The following is a 26577-nucleotide window of genomic DNA, read 5'->3' as shown; positions in this document are numbered from 1 at the left end:
AGGGGATACAGGAAATTAGTTTAAAGGATATATTGAGTTGAACATCATTAGATATAGTCTCAAATATTGTATATGTTTTATTAAGAGCAACGGGGCTGACAGGTAGGATTTAGTTTCTCCCTGTCGCTGGCCCACACTCCAGTACAGTAGGTGGCGGTAATGCACCATAACGTTGGATGCCATCCGCCGATAAATCCCACTGAAGAAAAATAAGAAAAAGGCTGTTTTTGTTTCCAGTGAGCTGCTGCGAAAATGGCGGTGTCTCGTCGCTCATCGCAGCAACAACAGCTGGGTAACCTGCAATCTCCGCCACGAAACAGTTCTCTTTCTGGAAGTCCTCCGGACTCTCTGCCAATTGATATTGTGGCAGCGACGTCAGTGCCCCCGGATGGTGAGCGTGGATGCAGCGCAGGCATGGAGAATCCTTCGGGCTCTCCGGATCTTCCAGCCCCGGCCCTCAGCACTGGGAGCAGCACAAGCCCGACCACAACAACCTCCGGCGGGGAGAGTAGTATTGTCTCGAGCCCCGGTTCAGGAGGCACGAGCCCCGGCGACGGCAGTAGCGGGATCGGTGGAGCTTTCAGGGATCTTTTTGAGGCCTGTCGGAATGGAGATGTATCCCGTGTGAAGAGACTTGTAGACTCGGTGAATGTTAATGCGAAGGACATGGCCGGGCGAAAATCTACCCCTCTACATTTCGCTGCAGGTTAGCTAAGCGCTAGCAAGCTTTGTTTTTGTTGTCAGCGCGAGCTGGATCGTTGACGTGTTTTCGCACATCGCCTTACTTGTGCGTGCTAAAATATCAGAATCTGTAGTTGTCACGACGGGAATGGCTCTCTAGTTATTAGTTAACAATACATGTTCATATTTTTATTCGCTAACGTTAACTATCTGGCTAGTTTGCCAAGACCAAGGCCCATCGAAAACGGCTTGCAAACTATAACGCTAAAAACAGTTTGGCACACCGACCGATGGGGACAGAAGGCCTCAAATCTAACTCATCCCTCGTAGCTGCTAACTACTTACTAAGTGTAATCAAAAATTCACGGATGTGTTGTTCCATGGGTGTTAATACATTTAATCATTGGCGACCCCCATTACTAACACACCCCTGTTCAGCAAAGCACTGGTTGGTTACCAGCTGATTTATGGAATCCGGACTGTTAGTGCAGGGCTTGGACAAAATTGTGCACACCCCGTTTTGACATTCTAGAGGATCTGCAAAAAAGAGTAGTTTAGGTTGTTGATATTTTGCTCTCTGTATTTTTGTTAGTTTTCTTTTGTAGAAGTGACATTACTTTACCATTTAGGCAAAAGGTCACCCCCTCCTATACATTTTGATACTTTTACCCAAAATGACAGGAGGAACAGTTAGCTCGGTGATTCTACACAGCAACCTTTCGGTTACTGGCCCAACCTCTTAACCCCTAGGCTACCTGCTGCCTTATAAATTGTGCCTTCCTGTATTGTACTTATGCTAAAATGTTTATTCTGTTCTACTGAGCCATTTACTTTATGTTGATATTCTTATCTTTATTTCTTATTGTTGTTGCATTGTCGAAGGAACCTGCAAGTAAGCATTTAGTTGGACGTGCATACCACGTGTCTCCTTTACATACACCTAATGAAACTTAACTTGTATTCACTGACCAGGTTTTGTCTGTTGCCATGTCAGGTTTTGGACGAAAGGATGTGGTTGAGCACCTTTTACAGACTGGAGCTAATGTGCATGCTAGAGACGACGGTGGTCTCATTCCCCTTCACAACGCCTGCTCCTTTGGCCATGCCGAGGTGGTCAGTCTCCTGCTGTGCCAAGGTGCAGACCCCAATGCACGGGACAACTGGAACTACACACCTCTGCACGAGGCAGCCATCAAAGGCAAGATTGATGTGTGCATCGGTAAGGATGGATTACCATGATGATGGTCTGTTTTGTTTTGTCTTTGAATATAATGAGGGTGACATGCACATCCTAAACCTGTGATGGGCCCCTTTTTTTTATACTGTGATAAATGAATGAGAGGTCCAGACAATATTGCTGCTCCCAGTGCTTTATTTCTCCACCCAAATATACTATTTTGTTTCTTTCAACACTGTTAACTTTTCCCAAATTAACACGGTTTATGTTGACTATATTGAATTTATGTCATCTACAAGGGTACTTAGGTGCATGACTATAGTTAAATTAAAGTACTCTAAACTCAAAGGTATAAGACTATAATTGAATTAAAATATTGAAACTGTTTCCTGTCTCCTTCACAAAGTGCTCCTCCAGCATGGCGCCGATCCCAACATCCGTAATACGGACGGCAAGTCTGCCCTGGATCTGGCAGACCCCTCTGCCAAGGCTGTGCTCACTGGTGAGTTTCCTACAACTATCCCCTTTCAGTCAGTTATCTCCTCCATTATGTTGGGTATGTTCCAGGTTGTCTTTCTGTTTTAACTTGACTGCAACTTTAACCACCTGGACTGTAACCTTTTATGTGAATCATGGCTTGTCTTGACTTTGTACTGTTCTAACCTGTTATGCTGTATTCAGGTGAGTACAAGAAGGATGAACTCCTGGAAGCAGCAAGGTCAGTGCTATTTTTATGTTACCTGTCACATCTTTACACATTTTATAATACAACATATGTAATGTCTCTCCTCTGTTATCTGTGTGCTACAGGAGTGGCAACGAGGAGAAACTGATGGCATTACTGACCCCGTTAAATGTCAACTGCCATGCCAGTGATGGCCGCAAGGTAAAATATCACAATCGCAACCTTCCATCCCCACACATTCTGTTAATGTTGTATACTATTGTAGCAGATGCTTGACTTGTTCATAAGATTTGCGTGACCAACGGCAACAAAAGTATGGAGAAACTCTGTCAGCCTAATTACCAAAACAAAGTCACTGTTGTGTGGGGATTAAAAACACCATCTCATCCTAGTCTGCATAATATGAAAAGGATTTGTCATTGGATTGGATTTAAGCAGGGGAAGCTTGACTCAATTTACTGTATTGCCTTAAAGGGATACTTGGGATTTTGGCAAGGAAGCCATTTATCTGCTTCCCCAGAGTCATATGCACTAATGGATACCATTTTTATGTCTCTGCATCCAGTATGAAGGAAGTTAGATGTAGTTTTGTGAGCAGATGCTAACTAGCGTTAGCGCTATGTCTGGAAGTCAGTGGGAAATATTTTTATATGCAAACCAAGATAGACCACAGCCTGTCGTTTCCAATAGGACCAAATGAGTCATAGTGGGCAGAACAAGCAAGGAGGTGGGCAGAGCCAAGCAAGAGCTAGCGAGATCCTACTGGCCCATTCTAGCAAGCGTCTGCATATTTCCTTTAGGTAACGCCTAGTCAGTGAAGTGCACTGAGTAATAACTCAATTCACCTTTGCATTCCTTTGAAACAATGCCATTTTTTAAGCTTTGGCAAAGGGTAAAGTCTACAAAACTTAGTCCACTCTGTTCATAACAGATTGTAGTTTTGGCAACAGAACTGTATTGAGATCAAATGTTTCATCGATGAGACAATTTGCTAAATGTTGGCCAAACTCCATCTCCTTTCATCTTCTGCCGGCCACTGGGCTTCCTCTCACTACTATATTTTGTATTAAGTGGAAACACCAAGCGGGTGCTTCATATTTATACATCTGGTGAAATATCCGTCTCATTGTTCTATCTGTGTCTATGGTATCTATTAGCATGCTAGCAATTACCATAGACTTCCAGCCATTGCGCTAAAACTAGTTATCAATTGCACTAACGCTAGTTAGCAACATCTTTCACACTGCACAGAGACATAAAAATGGTAATGGTATCCACGTGTTCATCTGACTCTGGGAGAGAAGATAAATGGCCAAAATCCTTCAGCATCCCTTTAACGGTTATCTATCAACATGGATTTCTCTGCTATTTGACCTAAAAGATGCCCATCTGTCTAAAATATTTTTAGCTCCTGTGATCAGTCGAAATGTAATCCGTTTCATTGTATATTAACATGGCTCACCCTGTTCAACCATCCCTTGTGTGTAGAAGTTAAGTAAAAAATGTTTTGCTGTGGTTAAGACTAAGGCTCTTAACTTATTGGCAAAAAATATTTTCACTTTTATTTTGGTCCCTCAATTACCCCTAACCTTAGAAACACTGATCCTCTGTCTTCTGCACACCCAATGTTTTCTATAACCTAGTTGTCCCTATATCCATTGAATTTTCCTAATTTCTAACAAAACTGTTATCTTGAGCTCTAATTGAATATAATAGCTCTAAGCTTTCAGCTCTTTTTCTTTATGTAGGCCTAAAAATCTGTTTAATATTAGGTCATGGTTAACCACGTCCATTCCTATTCTATCATGTAGTGTATATGTTATGGGAATTTAATTTTTAGATCATTGCATTCTGCCTCCTTTAGCACACTGTGTCGCTGTCATTGACTTGCTGTCATGACTCATGCCAGGCTTTGTCGGCATACTGTAGATAGGGTGCCTGTTTAGGATTATAAAAAATCTTTGCGTTATTGTTTTTAGCTGTTGATGCGTGAGTGTTTAGATCAAAGAGCATTGTGCTTCACCAGAGCCTTCCTTTCTCTACTCGGGCGTCATGACTAGACAATTAACTTCAATCTGAGGAAAGTGTGTACTTGAAAAGTCAGAAGTCTCTACTTTGCATTGGTAATTGTGGAGTAGGACTGGGTTGTTTTTGATTTTTATATTTTTTGTTTACCCCTTTTCCTGTTTGGCACCAGTTTTTAAATATTCCGTTTTTCACCCCCAGTGCATTCTCATAAATATGGAAGTCCTCGTCAAAAATCTCCTAGTTGGCAAGAAACCATATCTTGGTCTCCTTTTCGTAATCATGAGTAATGTGTACTCTTGAGGCTATTGACTAGGATGAGCAGTATTTTTCTGCCATCATATTTCATTCTGGCTAACCAGGTCCCTGAAGTGGATACATTAAAATCCTAATCAATATTCTTTTTATATAGGTTTTCCAAGCACATTACCTTGTTCTCAACTGACATTTAGGAAATCCTAAAAAAAAAAATCTAATCATAGCAGCTTTTCCTCCTCCATCTCTGATTTGTTGGTGGAACATATTTGGGTTTATGACTGGGCCATTTGTCCTTAGGGGATAACCAGGGAGCCTGGCTGCCTTATTAAGAATACCTCTGAGAAGCCATGAGAGAAGTCACATTTCCCTTAAGCTGTGTACTCATTGTACCTGGTTTCACTATGAATTTATATAAAGTGATAATTCTGCTGTGTTTTTCAATTACTTTAAAAGGGTGATAGGCTAGAAGTATCCTCTCTTGCTGTGAAAGAAAAATGCTACAATTTTGTAATGTTTTGTTTTGTTTTTTTTGTGTGAATCTGGCAACATTGTCGATCAGTCAACATCCCAAAAAATGCTGGTAAGTTTCTCGATAACAGCCACCTGATTGTTGCACTTTTGTGATGTACATTTTTTTCTTTAATCCGTGTTTTATTTGACCAATACGCTGGCTCTCACTCATAATTGCACATCATGGACCTGGGTCTACTGGTCACTTTCATATTTCCCACCCTAATGCTCGTGCGCGTGTGTGTGCCAGACCTGGGTTGAAATACGATTTGTTCTCTTTCAAATACTTTAGCTGTGCGTGATTGAGCTTGTCTGGTGCAATAGTAATGATGGAGTAGGACTAGTCCCCAAAGTGTAAACTACGCCCATTTGACACTCCAGGCAGTCTCAATCGAATTCTGAAAGTATTTGAAATTAATCAGATGTGCCTACTATTTGAACCCAGGTGTCGTGTGTGTTACTGCATGTGGTGGAGGTTGGAAGGGGGTTCTAAGGCCACTGCCGCTCAGCTCGTTGGATTTGGAAAGGAGCTCAAATTCCACATTGCCTGCTTTTCCAGAGTGCTCCCTCCTCCTTTCTGCACCCCTCTATCTAACTGCTTTACACCCTTTCACCTCTGCCAAGTTTCAATCACTTCTTGCTCTTCAATCATTCTATTTATTGTAGGCCTGTGACTCTCCCTTTTTTGATAATCATATGCGCAGCCTCCACCTGCATTTTGTCAATCAGTTCTTGTACTGTTTGTGATTTGGTCACTGTCCACTTCTCACTTCTTCTAGTCTTGACTAGGTCACATTCCTTGGTTAAAAACAAAACAAATAATTCCTCATCTTTAAGTGCTGTGCCGTCGTCGCTGCTCATGCTTTTTGTATTAATGCATTTCTTTCCTTGTGATTGCCTTCATCGAACACTGAATGATCCTATTATTAGTCAGGGCCCGGTTTCCCAAAAGAACTGAAGACCATTCATTGCCTTAAGATGCTTTTGGGAAACCGGGCCCTGATTTGATTTGGTTAATCTGTCGTGTTCTGGTGATTCAGTGATCATCCTCACTATAACTGAGTTGTGCAGTGGTCTTATTTTTTTCTTAATACCAGTGCATGAATGCTACTGTTTCTTCCTCTCTGTCTGCAAGGTCAACTGTTGGTAGACTCATGGGTGGATAACTGTTATCTATGACACAGCTTTGCGTACACTAACGTTGTAATGCTTGGTTCACATAGGCATCATGTGATTTGGAATGGGCATACACAAACATTTTTATGAATACACAGTAGATTCAAGCCTTCCTTAGCCAGCCTTTTAGCAACCTTTATGTTTTGTAAGGGGTGTAGTTGAGGGACAAACTCTGCTTTGACTAGCTCAATGTTTACATTTCACATTAATTTGATGTATGTTGGAGGTCAGATTTCCCTTTTCTCCTTTATTTTCAGAGGTAAGCTCGTGTCAGTGTGGGCAGTTGTTAGTGCTTAGCGATTAACCACTTTTTTGTGTGTTGTGGGGTGGGGGGGCTATTAAACAACTAATTGACCAACGTCTGTTAAACTCCTTGAATTCCATTTGGTTAAGGTTTTTTGCGAGACGAACTTGCCGTTTCTCTAGAGAGAAATCAAATAATTCACGAGAGAAATCAAGTCAAGAACTGTGGGAAGCTGGGCTGAAGGGAGTTGTAGTTTTCATTAAGCAAATATTCAACCTAGTTCTGCTCAGGAATGTGGTAATGACCATAACCCATTGTGCCTGTTCTTTCCATCTTGGATGGCGATAGATACACTTTTATGCCTGCTACGTTAGATTAAATACACACACACACCGCATGAGGGAGGAATGTACACAACAGAACGACAGAGGGTTAGAGACAGTTCGTGGAAGTATGCCTTATCTACTTTGAAGAACTAATAATAAAAAATATAAAAAATGTCAGACTGCTCTGCAGCCTACTTAGGCAGACTAACCGAGCTAAATAGGATGACTAATGAGAACGCAGAAATGATATATTGTCTGGCTGCTACTGCCTGAGCAGAGACGATGACTTTAAGGAATTAAAAATCAAGTAATCAAATAACTAAGTAACATACACAACTGATATTTTAATATTTCATGGTAATTCCCTTGATGTATACTCATAGTGAACCTGGCAATTGAATGTTCACTATTTTTTTGCCTTTGGAATTTCCATTAAAAGCCCTAAAATAATTGTAATGTCATTATTTCTTAATGCATTTAATGTATAAAATATTTATTTTTTAATAATCAAACCGATCCGACTTCAAAAAGCACTAGTTGTTGTTTTGGGGTGGACTAGAGCCTTTCTGAGCTTGCATCCTTCCACCATTTACCTTGACTGCAATGAAAACACACAGACCACCTAGTGTATACAGTTTGCTTCCAAGCATAATCAGCCACTCACTCACTCTGGCTCCCTAAAGGCAGTGTGTTCTGAGGTGCATTGACTCTGAGCTCTGTGTGTCTATAACATGTCCTCTTTTCCAGTCCACCCCACTGCACCTGGCGGCTGGTTACAACCGCGTACGCATCGTCCAGCTACTGCTGCAGCACGGGGCAGACGTCCATGCCAAGGACAAAGGGTAAGACAATTCTGAAATAGACTGCATCGCAAAAATGCCTGGTTAAAAGTAGTGAATTATATTAGGAGCCATTACCCTGTTTTCTCGTCTAAGACCCATTCTCAGACATTTTCACAGCTGAGAAAGTCAACCATATTGTCATGGTGATAGAATATGTTAATTTGTAGAACTTGAAATTAATGATGATCATTCAATTAAAAGGCTGTATATTTGTCATACAGTGGCCTGGTCCCTCTTCACAACGCCTGCTCCTATGGACACTTTGAGGTCACAGAGCTTCTTCTCAAGGTAAGGGTTCTATAGACCTGTTATTGAAACCCTGCTTTAATTCGACTTTTAGAATGTCGAATGCTTTTATTGATGGAGAATGACTGATTAACTCATCTGTCTGTTTACAGCATGGAGCGTGTGTGAATGCCATGGACCTGTGGCAGTTCACCCCTCTCCACGAGGCCGCATCTAAGAACCGTGTGGAGGTGTGTTCTCTGCTGCTGAGCCACGGGGCTGACCCCAACCTGCTCAATTGCCACAGCAAGAGTGCCGTGGACTTGGCCCCCACCCCTGAACTCAAAGAGCGGCTCACCTGTGAGTTCTGCTGGGAGACATGCATACACACACACACACACCCCTTATACATGTTAACAAATAAGAAAAACATACTTATACACACACACACACCGCTCCCTATTCACAAAGACTATAGACGGCACACCACACACTCTCACACACCTTCTAAACTGAAGATAATGCCTGCCTGAGCACTCATATCTTCTCACATTTAATGTCAATATCCTCTTTCTACCATCCAGATGAGTTTAAAGGTCATTCGCTGCTCCAGGCAGCTCGGGAGGCAGACATGGCCAAGGTGAAGAAGACTCTGGCTCTGGAGATCATTAGCTTCAAACACCCACAGACCAACGAGACAGCCCTGGTGAGATCCATTCTCCTTCTGGCTAATGCTCAATGTCACAGTGCTGACACCTAACATTATCTCATAATATACAGCTATGGATGTGTCCCAAATGGCAAACTATTCCCTTTAGTGCACTACTTTTGAAAAGTTGTCCGCGGTCAAAAGTTGAGCACTATATAGGGGACAGGGGTGCCATAATATTATGTCTCTATCAGAACGTGTTTGTGTAACATGCATAACCTAGGATGACCACTATAAAACGAGTACAAAACGTCAAGGATTTTGCATAAACCATGTGATGGATTCATGGAAGGAGTTGTCCCTCTGTTTCAGCACTGTGCCGTTGCTTCCCCTCACCCCAAACGGAAGCAGGTGACCGAGCTGCTACTGCGTAAAGGTGCCAACGTCAACGAGAAGAACAAAGAGTAAGACACCATTAAAACTCAGAGACCATGTATTTTGGGACCTTTGCACGCCGTCTGGAAACACTGCCATATGCATTCATATAGCACCTGAGTGAGGTACGAATGGTTGTCTCTGTCTCTCTCTCATCCTGTCTGTAGCTTCATGACGACTCTGCATGTAGCGGCTGAGAGAGCACACAACGACATCCTGGACGTGCTGCAGAAACATGGAGCCAAGGTGAACACTGCAGGGTCTCACTATTACCATATCATTTAATGTACCTTTTCATCTAGCTCTCTTCACTCCTTTCTCTCTCTCACTTGCTCCTAGCCTCTATCTGATAATGTGACTCAAATTATTTCATGAAATAAATGTATCATATTTAGCTTGTGAGTATGTTGCTGTTTGAGTGACTGGCTCTTCCCTCTGTCCGTCTCTCTCCTTCCCTCCCTCCAGGTAAATGCGGTGGACACCCTGGGGCAGACAGCCCTCCACAGGGCAGCCCTGGCGGGCCACATCCAGACATGCAAGCTACTGCTGAGCTACGGGGCCGACCCGGCCATCGTCTCCCTGCAGGGCTTTACTGCCTCACAGATGGGCAACGAGGCCGTGCAGCAGATCCTCAATGGTACAGCAGTAGAGCGTCTTGGTTAAATACAAAGATTATTTTTCATATTCTTCTATCTACATTGTGATTGACAATGTTGCTTGTGTGGATGTCAGATGCATGGCCTTAAATTCTAGGCTATGCCAATCAATGTTGGAAAGTTAGCAAGATGTATAATAGAGAAACTATTGATTTATGTTGCTCATACATCTTAGTGTTTTTTAAAATGTTTTATCTCTCGGTATGTTATTTAACAATGTTGGTCTCTTTCATACAGAAAATATTCCAACTCGTAACTCTGATGTCGACTACCGGTTTCTGGAAGCCGCCAAGGCTGGAGATTTGGACACTGTGCAGGTAAGCTGATCAGCTACATTGTCTCCGGTTCGTGAGTTCAATCCCGTTACATGCATCAACGATGCTCTACATACCACCAGGAATCCAAGATGTCTCCCTCAATCCTCTCACGCTTGATCTTCTGTCTGTGTTGTAGCAACTCTGCACTCCTCAGAACGTGAACTGTCGGGACCTGGAGGGTCGTCACTCTACCCCTCTGCACTTTGCTGCAGGCTACAACCGTGTGGCCGTGGTGGAGTACCTGCTACATCACGGAGCTGACGTACATGCTAAAGACAAAGGGTACGTGTCGTCCTCCTAGTCCACCCTAGGTGGACAATGTAGCCTAGCGGTTAAAGCGTTGGGCGAGTAACTGAAAGGTTGCTGGTTCGAAACCCTGAGCCCGGCAAGCAAAGAAAATTATGTCTGGTCTTGTCTCGTTCCTTGAGCAAGGCATTTAATCCTAATTGCTCCTATAAGTCAGAGCGTCTGCTAAATGGTTAAAATGTTAATGTATTATCTTGGTCTGTCTGTTTTTACAAGACTGTGGCTTTTTGCATCAGATAGTCCATAAAAAGGCTTTCATTCTGTTTTGAATAAGTCTTTATCATTGGATTTTATTTTGCATTAAATACACACAGTACTTGAAACTTTCAATGATTTGAAATACATCATTTAAAGGATCTCTGTTCCTTCGGTGGTGTAACTAGTCAGCCTCTTCTGTATGTCCTGCAGTGGTCTGGTGCCCCTCCACAACGCCTGCTCCTACGGTCACTATGAGGTGGCTGAGCTGCTGGTGAGACATGGGGCATCGGTGAACGTAGCTGACCTCTGGAAGTTCACCCCGCTCCACGAGGCTGCCGCCAAGGGCAAATACGAGATCTGCAAACTGCTGCTCAAGGTTTGTCTTACTTAACAATATGTAAAGTGTTGGTCCCATGTGTCATGAGCTGAAAAAAATATCCCAGAAATGTTCCATGCGTACAAAAAATGTATTTCGCTCAAATGTTTGGTACACATTTGTTTGCATCCCTGTTAGGGAGCATTTCTCCTTTGCCAAGACAGTCCATCCACCAGACAGGTGTGGCATATCAAGAAGGTGATTAAACAGCATGATCATTACACAGGTGTACCTTGTGCTGGAGACAATCAAAGTGTGCAGTTTTTACACAACACAATGCCACAGGTGTCAATTTGTTTTTGACTACAGTTGGGCATCGTAACCGACTTCAGTGGGCAAATACTCACCTTCGATGACCACTGGCATGCTGGAGAATTGTGCTCTTCACAAATGAATCCCAGTTTCAACTGTACCTGGCAGATGATAGATGTGGTGTCGTGTGGGTGACTGGTTTGCTGATTTCATTGTTGTCAACAGAGTGCCCAATGGTGGTGGTCGGGTTATGGTATGGCATAATCTACGGACAACGAACACAATTGATTTTATTGATTGGAAATTTGAATGCACAGACATACCATGACAAGGTCCTGAGGCCCATTGTCGTGCCTTTCATCCACCGCCATCACCTCTTCATTCAGCATGAACAATGAACCATGTTGCAAAGATCTGTGCACAATTCCTGATTGCTGAAAATGTCCCAGTTCTTCCATGGCCTGCATCTCACCAGACATTTCACCCATTGAGCATGTTTGGGATGCTCTGGATCAATGTGTACAATGGCGTGTTCCAGTTCCCAACCACTTCACAGTCATTGAAGAGGAGTGAGCCAACATTCCACAGGCCACAATAAAATGGTGGTCATACCAGACATCCACACCCCTACCTTTTTTTAAGCTATTTGTTACCAACATATGCATATCTGTATTCCCAGTCATGTGAAAACCATAGATTAGGGCCTAATTAATTTTTTATTGTTGCTTGTTGCGTTTTTATATTTTTGTTCAGTGTATATTTATGATGATTCTCCAGCATGGAGCGGACCCCACCAAGAAGAACCGTGATGGTAACATGCCTCTGGACATGGTGAAGGATGGCGACACGGACATCCAGGACCTGCTGAGAGGAGACGCTGCGCTGCTGGACGCTGCTAAGAAGGGCTGTCTGGCCCGCGTCCAGAAACTCTGCAGCCCAGAGAATATCAACTGTAGAGACACACAGGGACGTAACTCCACCCCCCTGCACCTCGCAGGTACTGGACGTACCAGCCCTCAGAATCTATTCATGGAATCAAATCCATTTTATATTTTTATAAAGCACACTTTACATTAGCAATTGTCAGTGCTTTTACAGTTACCCAGCCTAATCCCGTAATAGCAAGCAAAGCAGTGGAATCAATTCATTTAATAGCAAATGTGGAACCCACACACAGACGCTTATCTCCTTACATACAATTATGACAGGCAGATCATCAAACCCTGGGAATTTAGATCATTTGGAGCTATATTATTACTTAGACACATTACAGAAATATCTTTCATGTTGTCATCCTTCATGTTTCTCCCCTCCTGTAGCTGGCTACAACAACCTGGAGGTGGCGGAGTATCTCCTGGAGCATGGGGCTGACGTCAATGCGCAGGACAAAGGAGGCCTCATCCCCCTGCACAACGCTGCCTCCTATGGGGTGAGTTCGCGCCAAGTCTACATCAGGCCTTGGAACCCATTGTACATGCTGTACTTTTTTTTTTTTTTTAGCATAGACGATGCATACAAAACACCTACCCTGTGACCTTCTGGCCTAAAATATGTAACAGCTTGGAGGATTTCTTAGAAGGTATTGTATGCATTGTTTAGGTTACAAAACCTTATAGAAAACCATACAGGACAGGAGAAAACACCCACACTGTGAAAGTGACCTTGTGGAAAGCTTAGATATGTAAGAGTTTGGATGTCATCAGTTTTTGGGCATGTCATGATTAAATTGTGTTGCTGATCTCCTCTCGTGGCTCATCTGCTACTTCTATCTTCTCTGCTCCTCTCCGCTGTCTCATCTACTCCTCTCCTGTCTTTCCTCTTTCTCTCTTGCAGCACGTGGACATTGCTGCCCTTCTGATAAAGTTCAACACATGTGTGAACGCTACAGATAAATGGGCCTTCACCCCGCTCCACGAAGCAGCTCAGAAGGGCCGTACCCAGCTGTGTGCTCTGCTGCTGGCCCACGGAGCAGACCCCACCATGAAGAACCAGGAGGGACAGACCGCACTGGACCTGGCTACGGTAAAACGTCTTGCTCCCCTACTGTTAAAGCAGTTAGCAATGCCACAAAATCAAGTGTTTTTTTGCTGTAAATTATGATATGCTTACCATTTTTTTCCCCATCTACAGTGCATTCGGAAAGTATTTAAACCCCTTGACTTTTTCCACATTTTGTTAGATTACAGCCTTCTTTTTTTTTAATGATTAATAAAAAAAATTCTCATCAATCTACACACATTACCCCATAATGACAAAGCAAAAACTGTTTTTTTAGAAAGACCCTTTACTCAGTACTTTGTTGAAGCACCTTTGGCAGTGATTACAGCCTCGTCTTCTTGGGTATGACGCTACAACCTTGGTACACCTGTATTTGGGGTGTTTCTACCATTCTCCTCTGCAGATCCTCTCAAGGTCAGGTTGGATGGGGAGTGTTGCTGCACAGCTATTTTTAGGTCTCTCCATAGATGTTTGATTAGGTTTAAGTCCAGGCTCTGGCTGGGCCACTCAAGGACATTGTGCATGTGTGCTTAGGGTCATTGTCCTGTTGGAATGTGAACCTTCGCCCAGGTCTGAGGTCCTGAGTGCTCTGGAGCAGGTTTTCATCAAGGATCTCTCTGTACTTTGCTCCGTTCATCTTTGCCTCGATCCTGACTAATCTTCCAGTCCCTGCCGCTGAAAACCATCCCCACAGCATGATGCTGGCATCACCATGCTTCACTGTAGGGATGGTGCCAGGTTTCCTCCAGACGTGAGGACCAAAGCGTTCAATCTTGGTTTCATCAGACCAGAGAATCTTGTTTCTCATGGTCTGAGAGTCTTTAGCTGCCTTTTGGCAAACTCCAAGCGGGCTGTCATGTGCCTTTTACTGAGGAGTGGCTTCCGTCTGACCACTCTATCATAAAGGCCTGATTGGTGGAGTGCTGCAAGATGGTTGTCCTTCTGGAAGATTCTCCGATCTTCACAGAGGAGCTCTGTCAGAGTGACCATCGGGTTCTTGGTCACCTCCCTGACCAAGTCCCTTCTCCCCCGATTGCTCAATTTGGCCAGATGGCCAGCTCTAGGAAGAGTCTTGGTGGTTCTAAACTTCTTTCATTTAAGAATTATGGAGGCCACTGTGTTCTTAGGGACCTTCAATGCTGCAAAAATGTTTTGGTACTCTTCTCCAGATCTGTGCCTCGACACAATCCTGTCTCGGAGCTCTACAGTCAATTCCTTCGACCTCATGGCTTGGTTTTTGCTCTGACATGCAATTTCAACTGTGGGACCTTATATAGACAGGTGGGCCTTTCCAAATCATGTCCAATCAATTGAATTTATCACAGGTGGAATCATCAAGTTGTAGAAACATCTCAAGGATGATCAATGGAAACAGGATGCACATGAGCTCAATTTCGAGTATCATAGCAAAGGCTCTGAATACTTATGTAAATAAGTTATTTCTGTTTTATATTTGTAATAAATTGGCAAACATTTCTAAACCTGTTTTTGCTTTGGTATTATGGGTGTGGTATTATGGGTGTGATTAAAAAAATACAAATCATTTAGAAATCCTTTTTATAATAAGGCTGTAACGTAACAAGATGTGGAAAAGGTCAACGAGTCTGAATACTTTCCGAAGATAGATAGATATATCTCCTATTCTATTTTAGGGATTATGCCAACAATTCGAGCCCCTTCTCACCCATGACTTCTCTCTCTAATTATTTCCCCCTCCTCTTTCAGGCTGATGACATCCGTGCCCTGCTGATGGATGCCATGCCCCCGGATGCCCTGCCCATCTGCTTCAAGCCCCAGGCCACGGTGGTCAGTTCAGGCTCGGTCATCTCCCCAGCCTCCACGCCCTCTTGCCTGTCTGCAGCCAGCAGCATCGACAACCTGGCTGGGCCGCTCAACGAGCTCGGGGCCGCAGGGACCTCCGGAGTGGCCGACGGGGCCGCAGGCTCCGACAGGAAGGAGGGGGAATGTGAGTATAGATGGATCGAAACTGAGCTGTATTTTAGCAAGCAGCTGATATTCTACTAGTTTTGGTTGAATATGGTTGAAATCTTAGTCAGTACAGATGAATCAGTCATTTTACTCACATGCTGAATTTGCTCTTGTGGTGTTTGTATTCCAGTGGCGATGTTGGACATGAACATCGGTCAGTTCCTGAAGAGCTTGGGTCTGGAGCATATAAGGGAAATCTTTGAGAGAGAACAGGTGAGTGTTCATTGATTTGGGTTTCATGTTATCATTTTTAATTTAATAGGGCTTCTAATTAGTCAGATAAAATATCAATCTTTGCCCCTCTTGGAGTAGCTGTTGTCATGTCACAGTTCAGGATCCCTGCTCTGTACGAAATGTCCTGTTCTTTCCCAGATCTCTCTGGATGTGCTGGCTGACATGGGTCACGAGGAACTGAAGGAGATTGGGATCAACGCTTACGGCCACCGACACAAACTCATCAAGGGAGTGGAGAGGCTGCTGGGGGGACAACAAGGTCAGGACATTCCCAGAGAAATCTCTGAGGCGCTAATGTGATGTTTCCCATTTATTGTTGCATCAAATACTTCCCAGACTTTTCTTCCTATTCCTGGAATGGAGATTCTCTATTGAAAGTTATTTGTAGTTCAGGATTAGGCCCAATATGTGTCTGGTATACTTGCTATATATATATATATATATATATAAAACCAAGTATGAGTGTGTAACAGGTGCTTTGTTTGTTCTCCAGGTGCCAACCCGTACCTGACATTCCACTGTGCCAACCAGGGCACGGTCCTCATCGATCTAGCCCCTGACGACAAAGAGGGCCAATCAGTGGAGGAGGAGGTGGGTACAGACAGATGTGTGTGTCAAATCAAATGTTATTTGTCACGTGCTGAAAATTCTTACTGTGAAATGCTTGCTTACTGTGAAATGCTTATTTACTAGCCCTTAACAAACAATGCAGTTCAAGAAATAGTTATGTTTATTTAGTAAGTATTTTTTTTTATTACATAACATAAACAATGCTATATACAGGGGGTACCGTTACCGAGTCAATTTGTGGGGGTACTGGTTAGTCGAGGTAATTTGTACATGTAGGTAGGTGTAAAGTGACTGCATAGATAATACACAGCGAGTAGCAGCAGTGTAAAAACAAAGGGGGTCAATGTAAAAAGTCTGGGTGGCCATTTGATTAATTGTTCAGCTGTCTTATAGCTTGGTGATAGAAGCTGTTAAGGAGACTTTTGGACCTAGACTTGGTGCTCTGGTTCCACTTCCAGTTTGGTAGCAGAGAGAACAGTCTATGACTTGGGTGCTGGAGACTTTGACAATTCTTAGGGCCTTCCTCTGAAACCGCCTAGTATATAGGTCCTGGATGGCAGGAAGCTTGGCCCCAGTGATGTATTGGGCTGTATGCACTACCCTCTGTAGTGCCTTATGGTCAGATACCGAGCAGTTGCCATACCAGGCGGTGATGCAACCGGTCAGGATGTTCTCGATGGTGCAGCTGTAGAACCTTTTGATGATCTGGGGACCCATGTCAAATCTTTTCAGTCTCCTGAGGGGGAACAGGGGGCGTTGTATGTACCCTCTTCACGACTGTGATAGTTTGTTGGTGATGTGGACACCAAGGAACTGGAAACTCTCCACTACAGCCCCTATGATGTTAATCGGCCCTCCTTATCCAGTTGTCCACTAGCATCTCCATTGTCTTGCTCACAATGAGGGAGAGGTTGTTGTCTTGGCACCACACTGCCAGGTCTCTGACCTCCTCCCTATACACTGTGACATCGTTGTCGGTGATCAGGCCTACCACTGTTGTGTCGTCAGCAAACTTAATGATGGTGTTGGAGTTGTGCTTGGCCTTGCAGTCGTGGGTGAACGGCGAGTACAGGAGGGGAATAAGCACTCACCCCTGAGGGGCCCCAGTGTTGAGGATCAGCCTGGCAGGTGTGGGGTTGCCTACCCTTTGGGGGCAACCCATCAGAAAGTCAAGGATCCAGTTGCAGAGGGAGGTGTTTAGTCCCAGGGTCTTTAGCTTAGTGATGAGCTTTGAGAGCACTATGGTGTTGAACACAGAGGTGTTCTTTTTGTCCAGGTGGGAAAGGGCAGTGTGGAATGCGATTGACAAATTATGTGGACACCTGCTCGTTGAACATCTCATTCCAAAATCCTTGGCATTAATATGGATTTTCACCCCCCTTTGCTGCTATAACAGCCTCCACTCTTCTGGGAAGGCTTTCCACTAGATGTTGAAACATTGCATTGCTTCCATTCAGCCATAAGAGCATTAGTGAAGTTGGGTACTGATGTTGGGCGATTAGGCCTGGCTCGCAGTCGGTGTTCCAATTACTCTCAAAGGTGTTCGATGGGGTTGAGGTCAGGGCTCTGTGCAGGACAGTCAAGTTCTTCCACACTGATCGACAAACCATTTCTGTATGGACCTTGCTTTGTGTAAGGGGCATTATCATGCTGAAACAGGAAAGGGCCTTCCCCAAACTGTTGCCACAAAGTTGGAAGCACAGAATAATCTAGAATGTCATTGTATGCTGTAGCATTAAGTTATAAGTTCCCTTCACTGGAACTAAGGGGCCTAGACCGAATCATGAAAAACAGCCACAGACCGTTTATTCATCCGCCACCAAACTTTACAGTTGGCACTATGCATTGGGGCAGGTAGCCTACTCCTGGCATTTTGTAGAATAATAATGAAGAAAAAAAACCTGGAATGAGTAGGTGTGTCCAAACCTTTGACTGTGTTTTATTTAACACACACACACACACATAGAGTACCAGTCAAATGTTTGGACACCTTCTCATTCCAGGTTTTTTTTTTTCTTCATTATTATTCTACAAAATAAAAATAAAGAGATCAAAACTATGAAATAACACATATGGAATAATGTAGTAACTAAATAAGTGTTAAACAATCAAAATATATTTTATAGTTGAGATTCTTCAAAGTAGCAGCTCTTTGCCTTTGACAGCTTTGCATTCTCTCAACCAGCTTCACCTGAATTGCTTTTCCAACAGTCTTGAAGGGGTTCCCACATATGCTGAGCGCTTGTTGGCTGCTTTTCCTTCACTCTGCGCTTCAACTTATACCAAACCATCTCAATTGGGTTGAGATCGGGTGATTGTGGAGGCCAGGTCATCTGATGCAGCACTCCATCACTCTCCTTCTGGGTCAAATAGTCCTTACACAGCCTGGAGGTGTGTTGGGTCATTCTGCTGTTGAAAAACAAATGATAGTCCCACTAAGCGCAAACCAGATAGGGTGGCGTATTGCTGCAGAATGCTGTTGAAGCCATGCTGGTTAAGTGTGCCGTGAATTCTAAATAAATCACTGAGAGTGTCACCAGCAAAGCACCATCACACCTGCTCCTCCATGCTTCACGGTTGAACCACATATGCGGAGATCATCCATTCACCTACTCTGCGTCTCACAAAGACAAGGCGGTTGGAACTGAAAATCTCAAATTTGAACAGTTGATGTTGAGATGTCTTTTACTTGAACTCTGAAGCATTTATATGGGCTGCAATTTCTGAGGCTGGTAACCCTAATGAACTTGTCCTCTGCAGCAGAGGCAACTCTGGGTCTTCCTTTCCTGTGGCGGTCCTCATGAGAGCCAGTTTAATCATAGTGCTTGAAGGTTTTTGCGACTGCACTTGAAGAAACTTTCAAAGTTCTTGAAATTTTCCGCATTGACTGACCTTCATTTCTTAAAGTCACAATGGACTGTCGTTTGTCTTTGCTTATTTGAGCTGTTCTTGCCATAATATGGACTTGGTCTTTTACCAAATAGGGCTATCTTCTGTATACCCCCCTACCTTGTCATAACACAACCGATTGGCTCAAATGCATTAAGAAGGCAAGAAATTCCACAAATTTGTAACAAGGCTGTTAAGTGAAATGCATTCCCGATGACTACCTCATGAAGCTGGTTGAGAGAATGCCAAGAGTGTGCAAAGCTGTAATCAAGGCAAAGGGTGGGTACTTGGAAGTATCTCAATTAGAAAATATATTAAGATTTTTTTATAACACTTTTTGGGGAAGAGGGGTTATTACATGATTCAATATGTGTTATTTCATAGTTTTGATGTTTTCACTATGATTCTACAAGTTAGAACATTTGTTGAAAATAAATTACAACCCTGGAATGATTAGGTGTCCAAACCTTTGACTGGTACTGTCAAAGTATTAATGTTTAATATGTGTAGCCTAGAAAATAGCCCCCCAAAAATTAAGGCATCTAATCAACAATTGCATTATTTCCTTCCAACTATTGACTTTTTTCCCCAATTGCAACCAGTTTTGCCCCAAAACATTTACAACAAGGTCATATTGATATTTTTATAAAATGTTTTATTTATTTTACAATTTCATGCTGAAACCCTCATATTTAACAGCAATGGTATTCATTAAGTTGATAGTTTTACATTTAGGATGTTTTACTGCTTTGTTATTCAGTTTTTCCTTTATTAATTTTTTTTTTATACATGTTAAACAGGGGGCCAGAGATAAGAGGCATCTTCTCTGAAGTACCCGGAAACGCTACTAGATGTCATCTGGAAAAAAAATATATATTCCTTGATGGTTACCAAAATTCTAATAGTTTCTGATCATATACCCTCCCTTTGCAACTCTACTCAAGGGTGAAAGAGTGCCATGTTTGCAGAAATGTAATGAAATCCTGTGCTTTTTAAGACTAACTTTATTTTTTCTTCTCTCTGCTCAAGATGCAAAGTAGCATCAGAGAACACAGGGATGGAGGGAACGCAGGAGGGGTGTTCAGCAGATACAACATCATCAAGGTCAGCTTTACATTCAATTACAGTACTACACACTCTACTATCTACATTTGCTCATATGATGGATCTCTTTGAGATAGAAATACACACATCTTTACTTTGGTACTACCCTTGATCACAGTTATTGGTTGGTAAGAATCCACTATGGTTTCAGGAACTCGTGCAGCGTTAACAATCCCATCTTCTGAAAAGGAAGGAATATTAGAAGTCCTCACTATTGCTTCTCTAGTTGATTCCTGTCTGTGTGTCCATGCAGATCCAGAAGGTGGTCAACAAGAAGCTGCGGGAGCGATACACACACCGCCAGAAGGAGATATCGGACGAGAACCACAACCACCACAATGAGCGCATGCTCTTCCATGGTAACAAGACATATATTATAACCGGTTTTATTTCTTTTTTACCACGCTCCTGGTTATTTCTTAATGCCAATAATGTCTTAACTGATCATCACTGGATAAATGTTAACCCTGTTTATCATTTATTTATTTTTAGCGATGTCAATTTCAATCGTATTTGACATTGTTCTTGTTTCATGTTTTTTGGTTCTCCAGGTTCTCCGTTCATAAATGCCATCATCCACAAAGGTTTTGACGAGCGGCATGCGTACATCGGAGGGATGTTTGGAGCAGGGATCTACTTTGCTGAGAACTCCTCTAAGAGTAACCAGTATGTTTATGGCATCGGGGGCGGCACCGGATGCCCCACTCACAAAGACCGCTCCTGTTACCTGTGCCACAGGTGAGACATGATCTATAGAAAGAACACATTTAGGTGTATTTAAGGCTTTACTACTCTAACTCATGAAAAGAGAGCACTTGATGACTCGAGAGCATTCTATACCACTGTTGCCAAACTAGTGCCCCTCAATCAATTAATCAATCAATTCCGGCCTTCATCAGAGATTTGTTAATTGTGAAACAATTTGACGCCTCTTCTCCCTGTTCTTTGTGACCTTCAGGCAGATGTTATTCTGCCGCGTAACCCTGGGGAAGTCCTTCCTCCAGTTCAGTGCCATGAAGATGGCCCACGCCCCCCCTGGACATCACTCTGTGATTGGCCGGCCCAGCGTCAACGGCCTGGCCTACGCAGAGTATGTCATCTACAGAGGAGAGCAGGTGAGATTTCAACTCCATTCAATACAACTTTAATTATACCCAAAGGCAATTCCAGACATTATGGACACAGATTAAGCCTCAACCTGGACTAAAAAGCATCCACAATGGAAAATAATCTGTACTCCATTACACTGAACAAAAATATAAACGCAACACGTAAAGTGTTGATCCCATGTTTCATGAGCTGAAATAAGATCTCCCTGAAATTTTCCATAAGAACAAAAAGGTGTTTCACATATTTTGTGCACATTTGTTTACATCCCTGTTAGTGAGTGTTTCTCCTTTGCCAAGATATCCATCCACTTCACAGGTGTGGCATATCAAGATCTGATTAAACAGCATCATTACACAGGTGCACCTTGTGTTGGGGATAATAGACGGCCACTCTACAATGTGCAGTTTTGTCACACAGCACAATGCCACAGATGTCTAAAGATTTGAGGGAGTGCGCAATTGGCATGCTTAATGTAGGAATGGCCACCAGAGCTATGTTCATTTCTCTAAATCAATGTTGGAGGCAGCTTATGGTAAAGAATTTGGCAGTACGTCTAACAGGCCTCAAAACCGCAGACCACATGTAAACACGCCAGCCCAGGACCTCCACATCCTGCTTCTTCACCTGTGGGATCGTCTGAGACCAGTCACCTGGAGAGCTGATGAAACTGGGTTTGTGCAACTGAATAAAATTTGCACAAACTGTCAGAACCTGTCCCGGGAAGCTCATCTGCGTGTGCGTCGTCCTCATCAGGGTCTTGATCTGACTTCAGTTCGGTGTTGTAACCTACTTCGGTGGGCAAATACTCATCTTTGATGGCCACAGGCACCGTGGAGAAGTGTGCTCTTCACAGATTAATCCTGGTTTCAACTGTACCGGGCAGATGCAAACGCCTTGTGGGCTAGCGGTTTGCTGATGTCAACTTTGTGAACAGAGTGCCCCGTGGTGGCGGTGAGGTTATGGTATGTCAAGGCATAAGCTATGGACAACAAACACAATTGCATTTTATTGATGGCAATTTGAATGCACAGAGACACCGTGACGAGATCCTGAGGCCCGTTGTCATGCCATTCATCTGCCACCATCACCTCATGTTTCTGCATGATAATGCACGGATGGTCGCATGGATCTGTACACAATTCCTAGAAGCTGAAAATGTCCCAGTTCATGCATACTCACCAGACATGTCACCCAATGAGCATGTTTCGGATGCTCTTGATCGACGTGTACGACAGTATGTAAGACAATGTGTTCCAGTTTGTGCCAATGTCCAGCAACTTTGCACAGCCATTGAAGTGGGACAACATTCCACAGGCCACAATAAACAGCCTGATCAACTCGATGTGAAGGAGATTTTGCGCTGCACGAGGCAAATGGTGGTCATGCCAGAAACTGACTGGTTTTCTGATCCACTTCCTTACTTTTTTTTTTTTTTAAAGGCATCTGACCAACAGGCATATCTATATTCTCCAGTCATGTGAAATCCATAGATTAGGGCCGAATTCATTTATTTCAATTGACTGAATTCTTTATATGAACTGTAAATCTGTAAAATTGTTGCATGTTGCGTTTTAATATTTTAGTTCCGTGTATTTGCTCTTCTCATTGGCTTCTGTCCCATGTGTGTTTGCAGGCCTACCCAGAGTATCTCATCACCTATCAGATCCTTAAGCCGGAGAGTACGGCCGCGTCTGCTGCAGGAGCGGAGCAGAAGTCTTAGTCCTGCACCACCAGACCAATCTTACACAGTTACTGAACACAGTCCTCCTGACCCACAACACACAAGACTGAGGCTTTTTAGTGTTTTGTCTCTGTGCTTTTTTGCTTTATTGTAATGTCTAAACCTTTTTTACATTTTCTTCACAGCCTGAGTTCCAGTTCAATTCTTCTTGTCCAGTAGAGTTAACAGTAGACTGCTCAGGCGACATATGAAGTATACTGTAATATATTATCTGCTTGTGGTGATAGTTTTTCGGTTTCCTTTGCATTGGCTGCATGCATAGACAGACGCATGTATAGCCCAATAGCGTGTGTGGGTTCCCCACTACCTACCCCTGGAGAGGGTTGTAGAGATTCACCCTCTCGTCTGCCCTACAGTGTCAGAATATTAACAATTCGCTACCATTCTCACCTTATCATGCCTTGTGACTTGGAGAATCCTCTCTCAACCCTGTTGTTTTCAACCAGAGTATGTAACCCCTGTAATACTGGCCTGCCCCAGCCATCCTTACATGCATACATACATACTATACATGACCAAAGGTATGTGGACACCTGCTCATCGAACATCTCATTCCAAAATCATGGGCATTAATATGGAGTTGGTCCCCACCTTTGCTGCTTTAACAGCCTCCACTCCTCTGGGAAGGCTTTCCACTAGATGTTGGAACATTGCTGTGGGGACTTGCTTCTATGCAGCCACAAAAGCATTAGTGAGGTTGGGCAATTAGGCCTGGCTTGCAGTCGGGGTTCCAATTCATCCCAACGTTGTTCGATGGGGTTGAGGCCAGGGCTCTGTGCAAGCTAGTCAAGTTCTACCACACCAATCTCGACAAACCATTTCTCTATGGACCTTGCTTTGTGGATGGGGGTATTGTCATGCTGAAACAAGAAAGGTCCTTCCCCAAACTGTTGCCACAAAGCAAAAAGCACAGAATCATCTAGAATGTCATTGTATGCTGTAGCATTAAGATTTGCCTTCACTGGAACCAAGGGGCCTAGCCCGAACCATGAAAAACAGCCCCAGACCATTTTTCCCCTTCCACCAAACTTCATAGTTGGCACTGCATTCGGGCAGGTAGTGTTCTCCTGGCAAATGGTGAAGCCTTGATTTATTAATCCAGAGAACGCATTTCTACTGCTCCAGAGTCCAATGGCGGCAAGCTTTACACCACTCCAGCCGACGCTTGGCAATGCGCATGATAATTTTAGGCTTGTGTGCATGCGGCTGCTCGGCCATGGAAATCCATGTCATGAAGCTCCCGATGAACAGTTCTTGTGCTGATGTTGCTTCCAGAGGCTTTTTGGAACTCGGTAGTGTTTGTCTATGGAGATTGCATGGTGGTGTGCTCGATTTTGTACACCTGTCAGCAACGGGTATGGCTGAAATAGCCAAATCCACTAATTTGAAGGGGTGTCCACATACTTCTACCAGTACACACGTTTAATGGGAAGAGAACAATTATCTACTCACACATTATTATTGTTATTATTATTATTGTTCATTGCACAAGAAAAGATGTGAACTCCACATCCCGGATTGCCATGGTCTTATTCAAATCCATGTGTAAGGATTTGCACTTTTAAGTAGAAAACTATTTAAGTTATTTGAAATGAATTGCAAATGTTATGGGGGGGGGGGGGAATGTATGTACAGGTTGTGTAAATGGATGTGTATAACTTGATGTTTTAACTATGTAATTTGAGTTTTATTGTAAATTAAGTCTAAATTCTGTTCTGGTCTTGATTCTCTCTACTTTTTGAATAAACATTATCCACGTAAGAGCAGTTTGCCAAGACTTTATTCACATGTTGGCTGATTATTCTCTACTGTTAGTAAAATAGTATTCAGTTACTTTAGAAAAAAATTTGATACAAAACTCATATCAACAAATATTTGCTCATGATGGCAGAAGTTATACATGTTTTAGTTGTAGAGAAAAGTAATTACACAGAGCTGATAGATAACCCTTAAAAGCACAAAAGTTTAAAGATACTTGAGGCATGGATACCTTAAACAAATCCCAACAGCTTGAGCAGTTCAACACCTGATTAGTTATTACAGCGCCATAGATAATACAAAAGTCATGTATTTAATAAGAAGCAAGTCCGACTGTTTTAAAACTAGCTCCATTACTAAACAGTAGCTACAAGGGTTTTCTCCAATGAGTTTCTGGCTCTTTGTCGAGTGTCCTCGTGGCTGGTGAAGGGTTAACGTCTTCTTGAGTCTCTGGCACTGGAGTAGGGACTGGAGTCGGGGTACTAGCTGGTCTCTAGGATTATGATAGGAGGCTGTACTCCAATAGTTGGAGATAAAGGGAACCTGTTTGCCTAGTATGGATTCATGGCAAATAGGGGAATAGGGATTCAAGCTATTTGGAAACTGGTTACAGGGGTTAGGGTATGAGGGGTCAATCTATATGTGACCTGGGGAAGAGTATTCTGTTTCACGGGGAGTCCAGGTTTGTCTCCTATGTTTCCTCTGCTGACCAATCTTTGTCAGTATGGTACCTAGATCACGTAAGGGGATGGGGTCAGTGATGAGAATGTAAAAGAATATAATGCCATGAAAATTTAAATGTATATCTTTCAACCCCAACCACTATATGGTCTTGCTAGTGCAATAACACACACCTTACCTCATAGCTCAAACCTCTGGCCTTCCTGACATGCGCTTGATCCACCCAAATAACGAAACAAGTTTTAAAGGAGACTTTGAGACAGATGAATATGATAAAGACATTCAAAGGGTTATCGTGTATTTTGACTTACTGGAGCTGCCAGACAAAGATATAATGAACCAAGCAGCAAAATGAAGGTTTTCATACTGGACATTCACCTGTGAGACAATGATTGTTTATTGACAGATATGACTAGTTTTGCTAACTTAGCTTGAGCATTTCCAATTTCAAAGGAAAATCAAGCATACCATGAATAAATCATGTCATAAAATCTTAAGTGAAAACTGATGAAAAGGCCTCATCAACATAGCTTTACCTTTAAAAAAAACAAGACGTGCCATTAATACAGGTAATGAGTGGAGGACAGAGGAGCCTCTTAAAGAAGAAGTTACAGGTCTGAGAGCCAGACATCTTGCTGGTTTGTAGGTGACCAAATACTTATTTTCCACCATAATTTGCAAATAAATTAATTAAAAATCCTACAATGTGATTTTCTGTCATAGTTGAAGTGTACCTATGATGAAAATTACAGGCCTCTCTCATCTTTTTAAGTGGGAGAACTTGCACAATTGGTGGCTGACTAAATACTTTTTTGCCCCACTGTACGCTATACGTAAAGTTAGGGTCCAGTCAGTAAGAAGTTTAGCACTTACACCAGCGGGCCCCGTGGCAACAAATTAATAAAACCAAAAGCTTACCTTGACCTGGAAGAGTTCCAGTGTTATGTTGGATAGTCATAGCCAGCTAGCTAAAATTGCATCCCTCTGTTTGAGCAGGGTGTTTGAGTAGGCTAAACTAGCTAGCTGCATTTGCGAGCTAAGTAAGTGAAACTGAATGTGAAAAAAATGACAATCTCTATCTCTTCTTCATTTTGGAAAGAATGTATTTGTTAAAAACTGTTAAACTGTTGTCTTTCTCTCTCTTTGAGTCAACTAAACACCAGAT

The 26577-nt window shown here is 43.0% G+C and overlaps 1 protein-coding gene across 2 annotated transcripts; it reads left to right on the top strand.

The window, feature by feature from the left end:
- Positions 1-196: 196 nt before the first annotated feature.
- On the top strand, positions 197-24734 carry LOC110525835 (poly [ADP-ribose] polymerase tankyrase-1). 2 transcript variants are annotated; one of them, XM_021606286.3, is made up of 28 exons: positions 197-706; positions 1676-1900; positions 2265-2360; positions 2540-2576; positions 2669-2744; positions 5386-5406; positions 7830-7924; positions 8146-8212; positions 8323-8509; positions 8734-8855; positions 9171-9262; positions 9401-9479; positions 9699-9870; positions 10127-10206; positions 10343-10488; positions 10921-11086; positions 12116-12335; positions 12658-12767; positions 13172-13360; positions 15062-15302; positions 15456-15538; positions 15698-15818; positions 16053-16150; positions 20048-20122; positions 20376-20481; positions 20674-20860; positions 21081-21237; positions 22866-24734. In XM_021606286.3, the coding sequence occupies exons 1-28, from the start codon at positions 253-255 to the stop codon at positions 22950-22952; spliced, it is 3789 nt and encodes a 1262-aa protein (XP_021461961.3). In that variant the 5' UTR covers positions 197-252; the 3' UTR covers positions 22953-24734. The 2 variants fall into 2 exon arrangements, with proteins under 2 accessions (XP_021461961.3, XP_021461963.3); XM_021606288.3 differs by lacking the exon at positions 5386-5406.
- Positions 24735-26577: the final 1843 nt, after the last annotated feature.

This window comes from Oncorhynchus mykiss, chromosome 6 (genome assembly GCF_057628025.1).
Source record: "Oncorhynchus mykiss isolate SJ-2025 chromosome 6, ASM5762802v1, whole genome shotgun sequence".
Classification (NCBI taxonomy): domain Eukaryota; kingdom Metazoa; phylum Chordata; class Actinopteri; order Salmoniformes; family Salmonidae; genus Oncorhynchus; species Oncorhynchus mykiss.
Note: the sequence above shows the minus strand (reverse complement) of the source record. Positions and strands in the feature narration are given on the sequence as shown.

Coding starts and splice junctions, on each gene's coding strand:
- LOC110525835 (XM_021606286.3), top strand. CDS start 253: ATGGCGGTGTCTCGTCGCTCATCGCAGCAACAACAGCTGGGTAACCTG. Junction 8,856..9,170: donor AGACCAACGAGACAGCCCTG/GTGAGATCCATT, acceptor CCTCTGTTTCAG/CACTGTGCCGTTGCTTCCCC. Junction 10,489..10,920: donor GTACATGCTAAAGACAAAGG/GTACGTGTCGTC, acceptor TATGTCCTGCAG/TGGTCTGGTGCCCCTCCACA.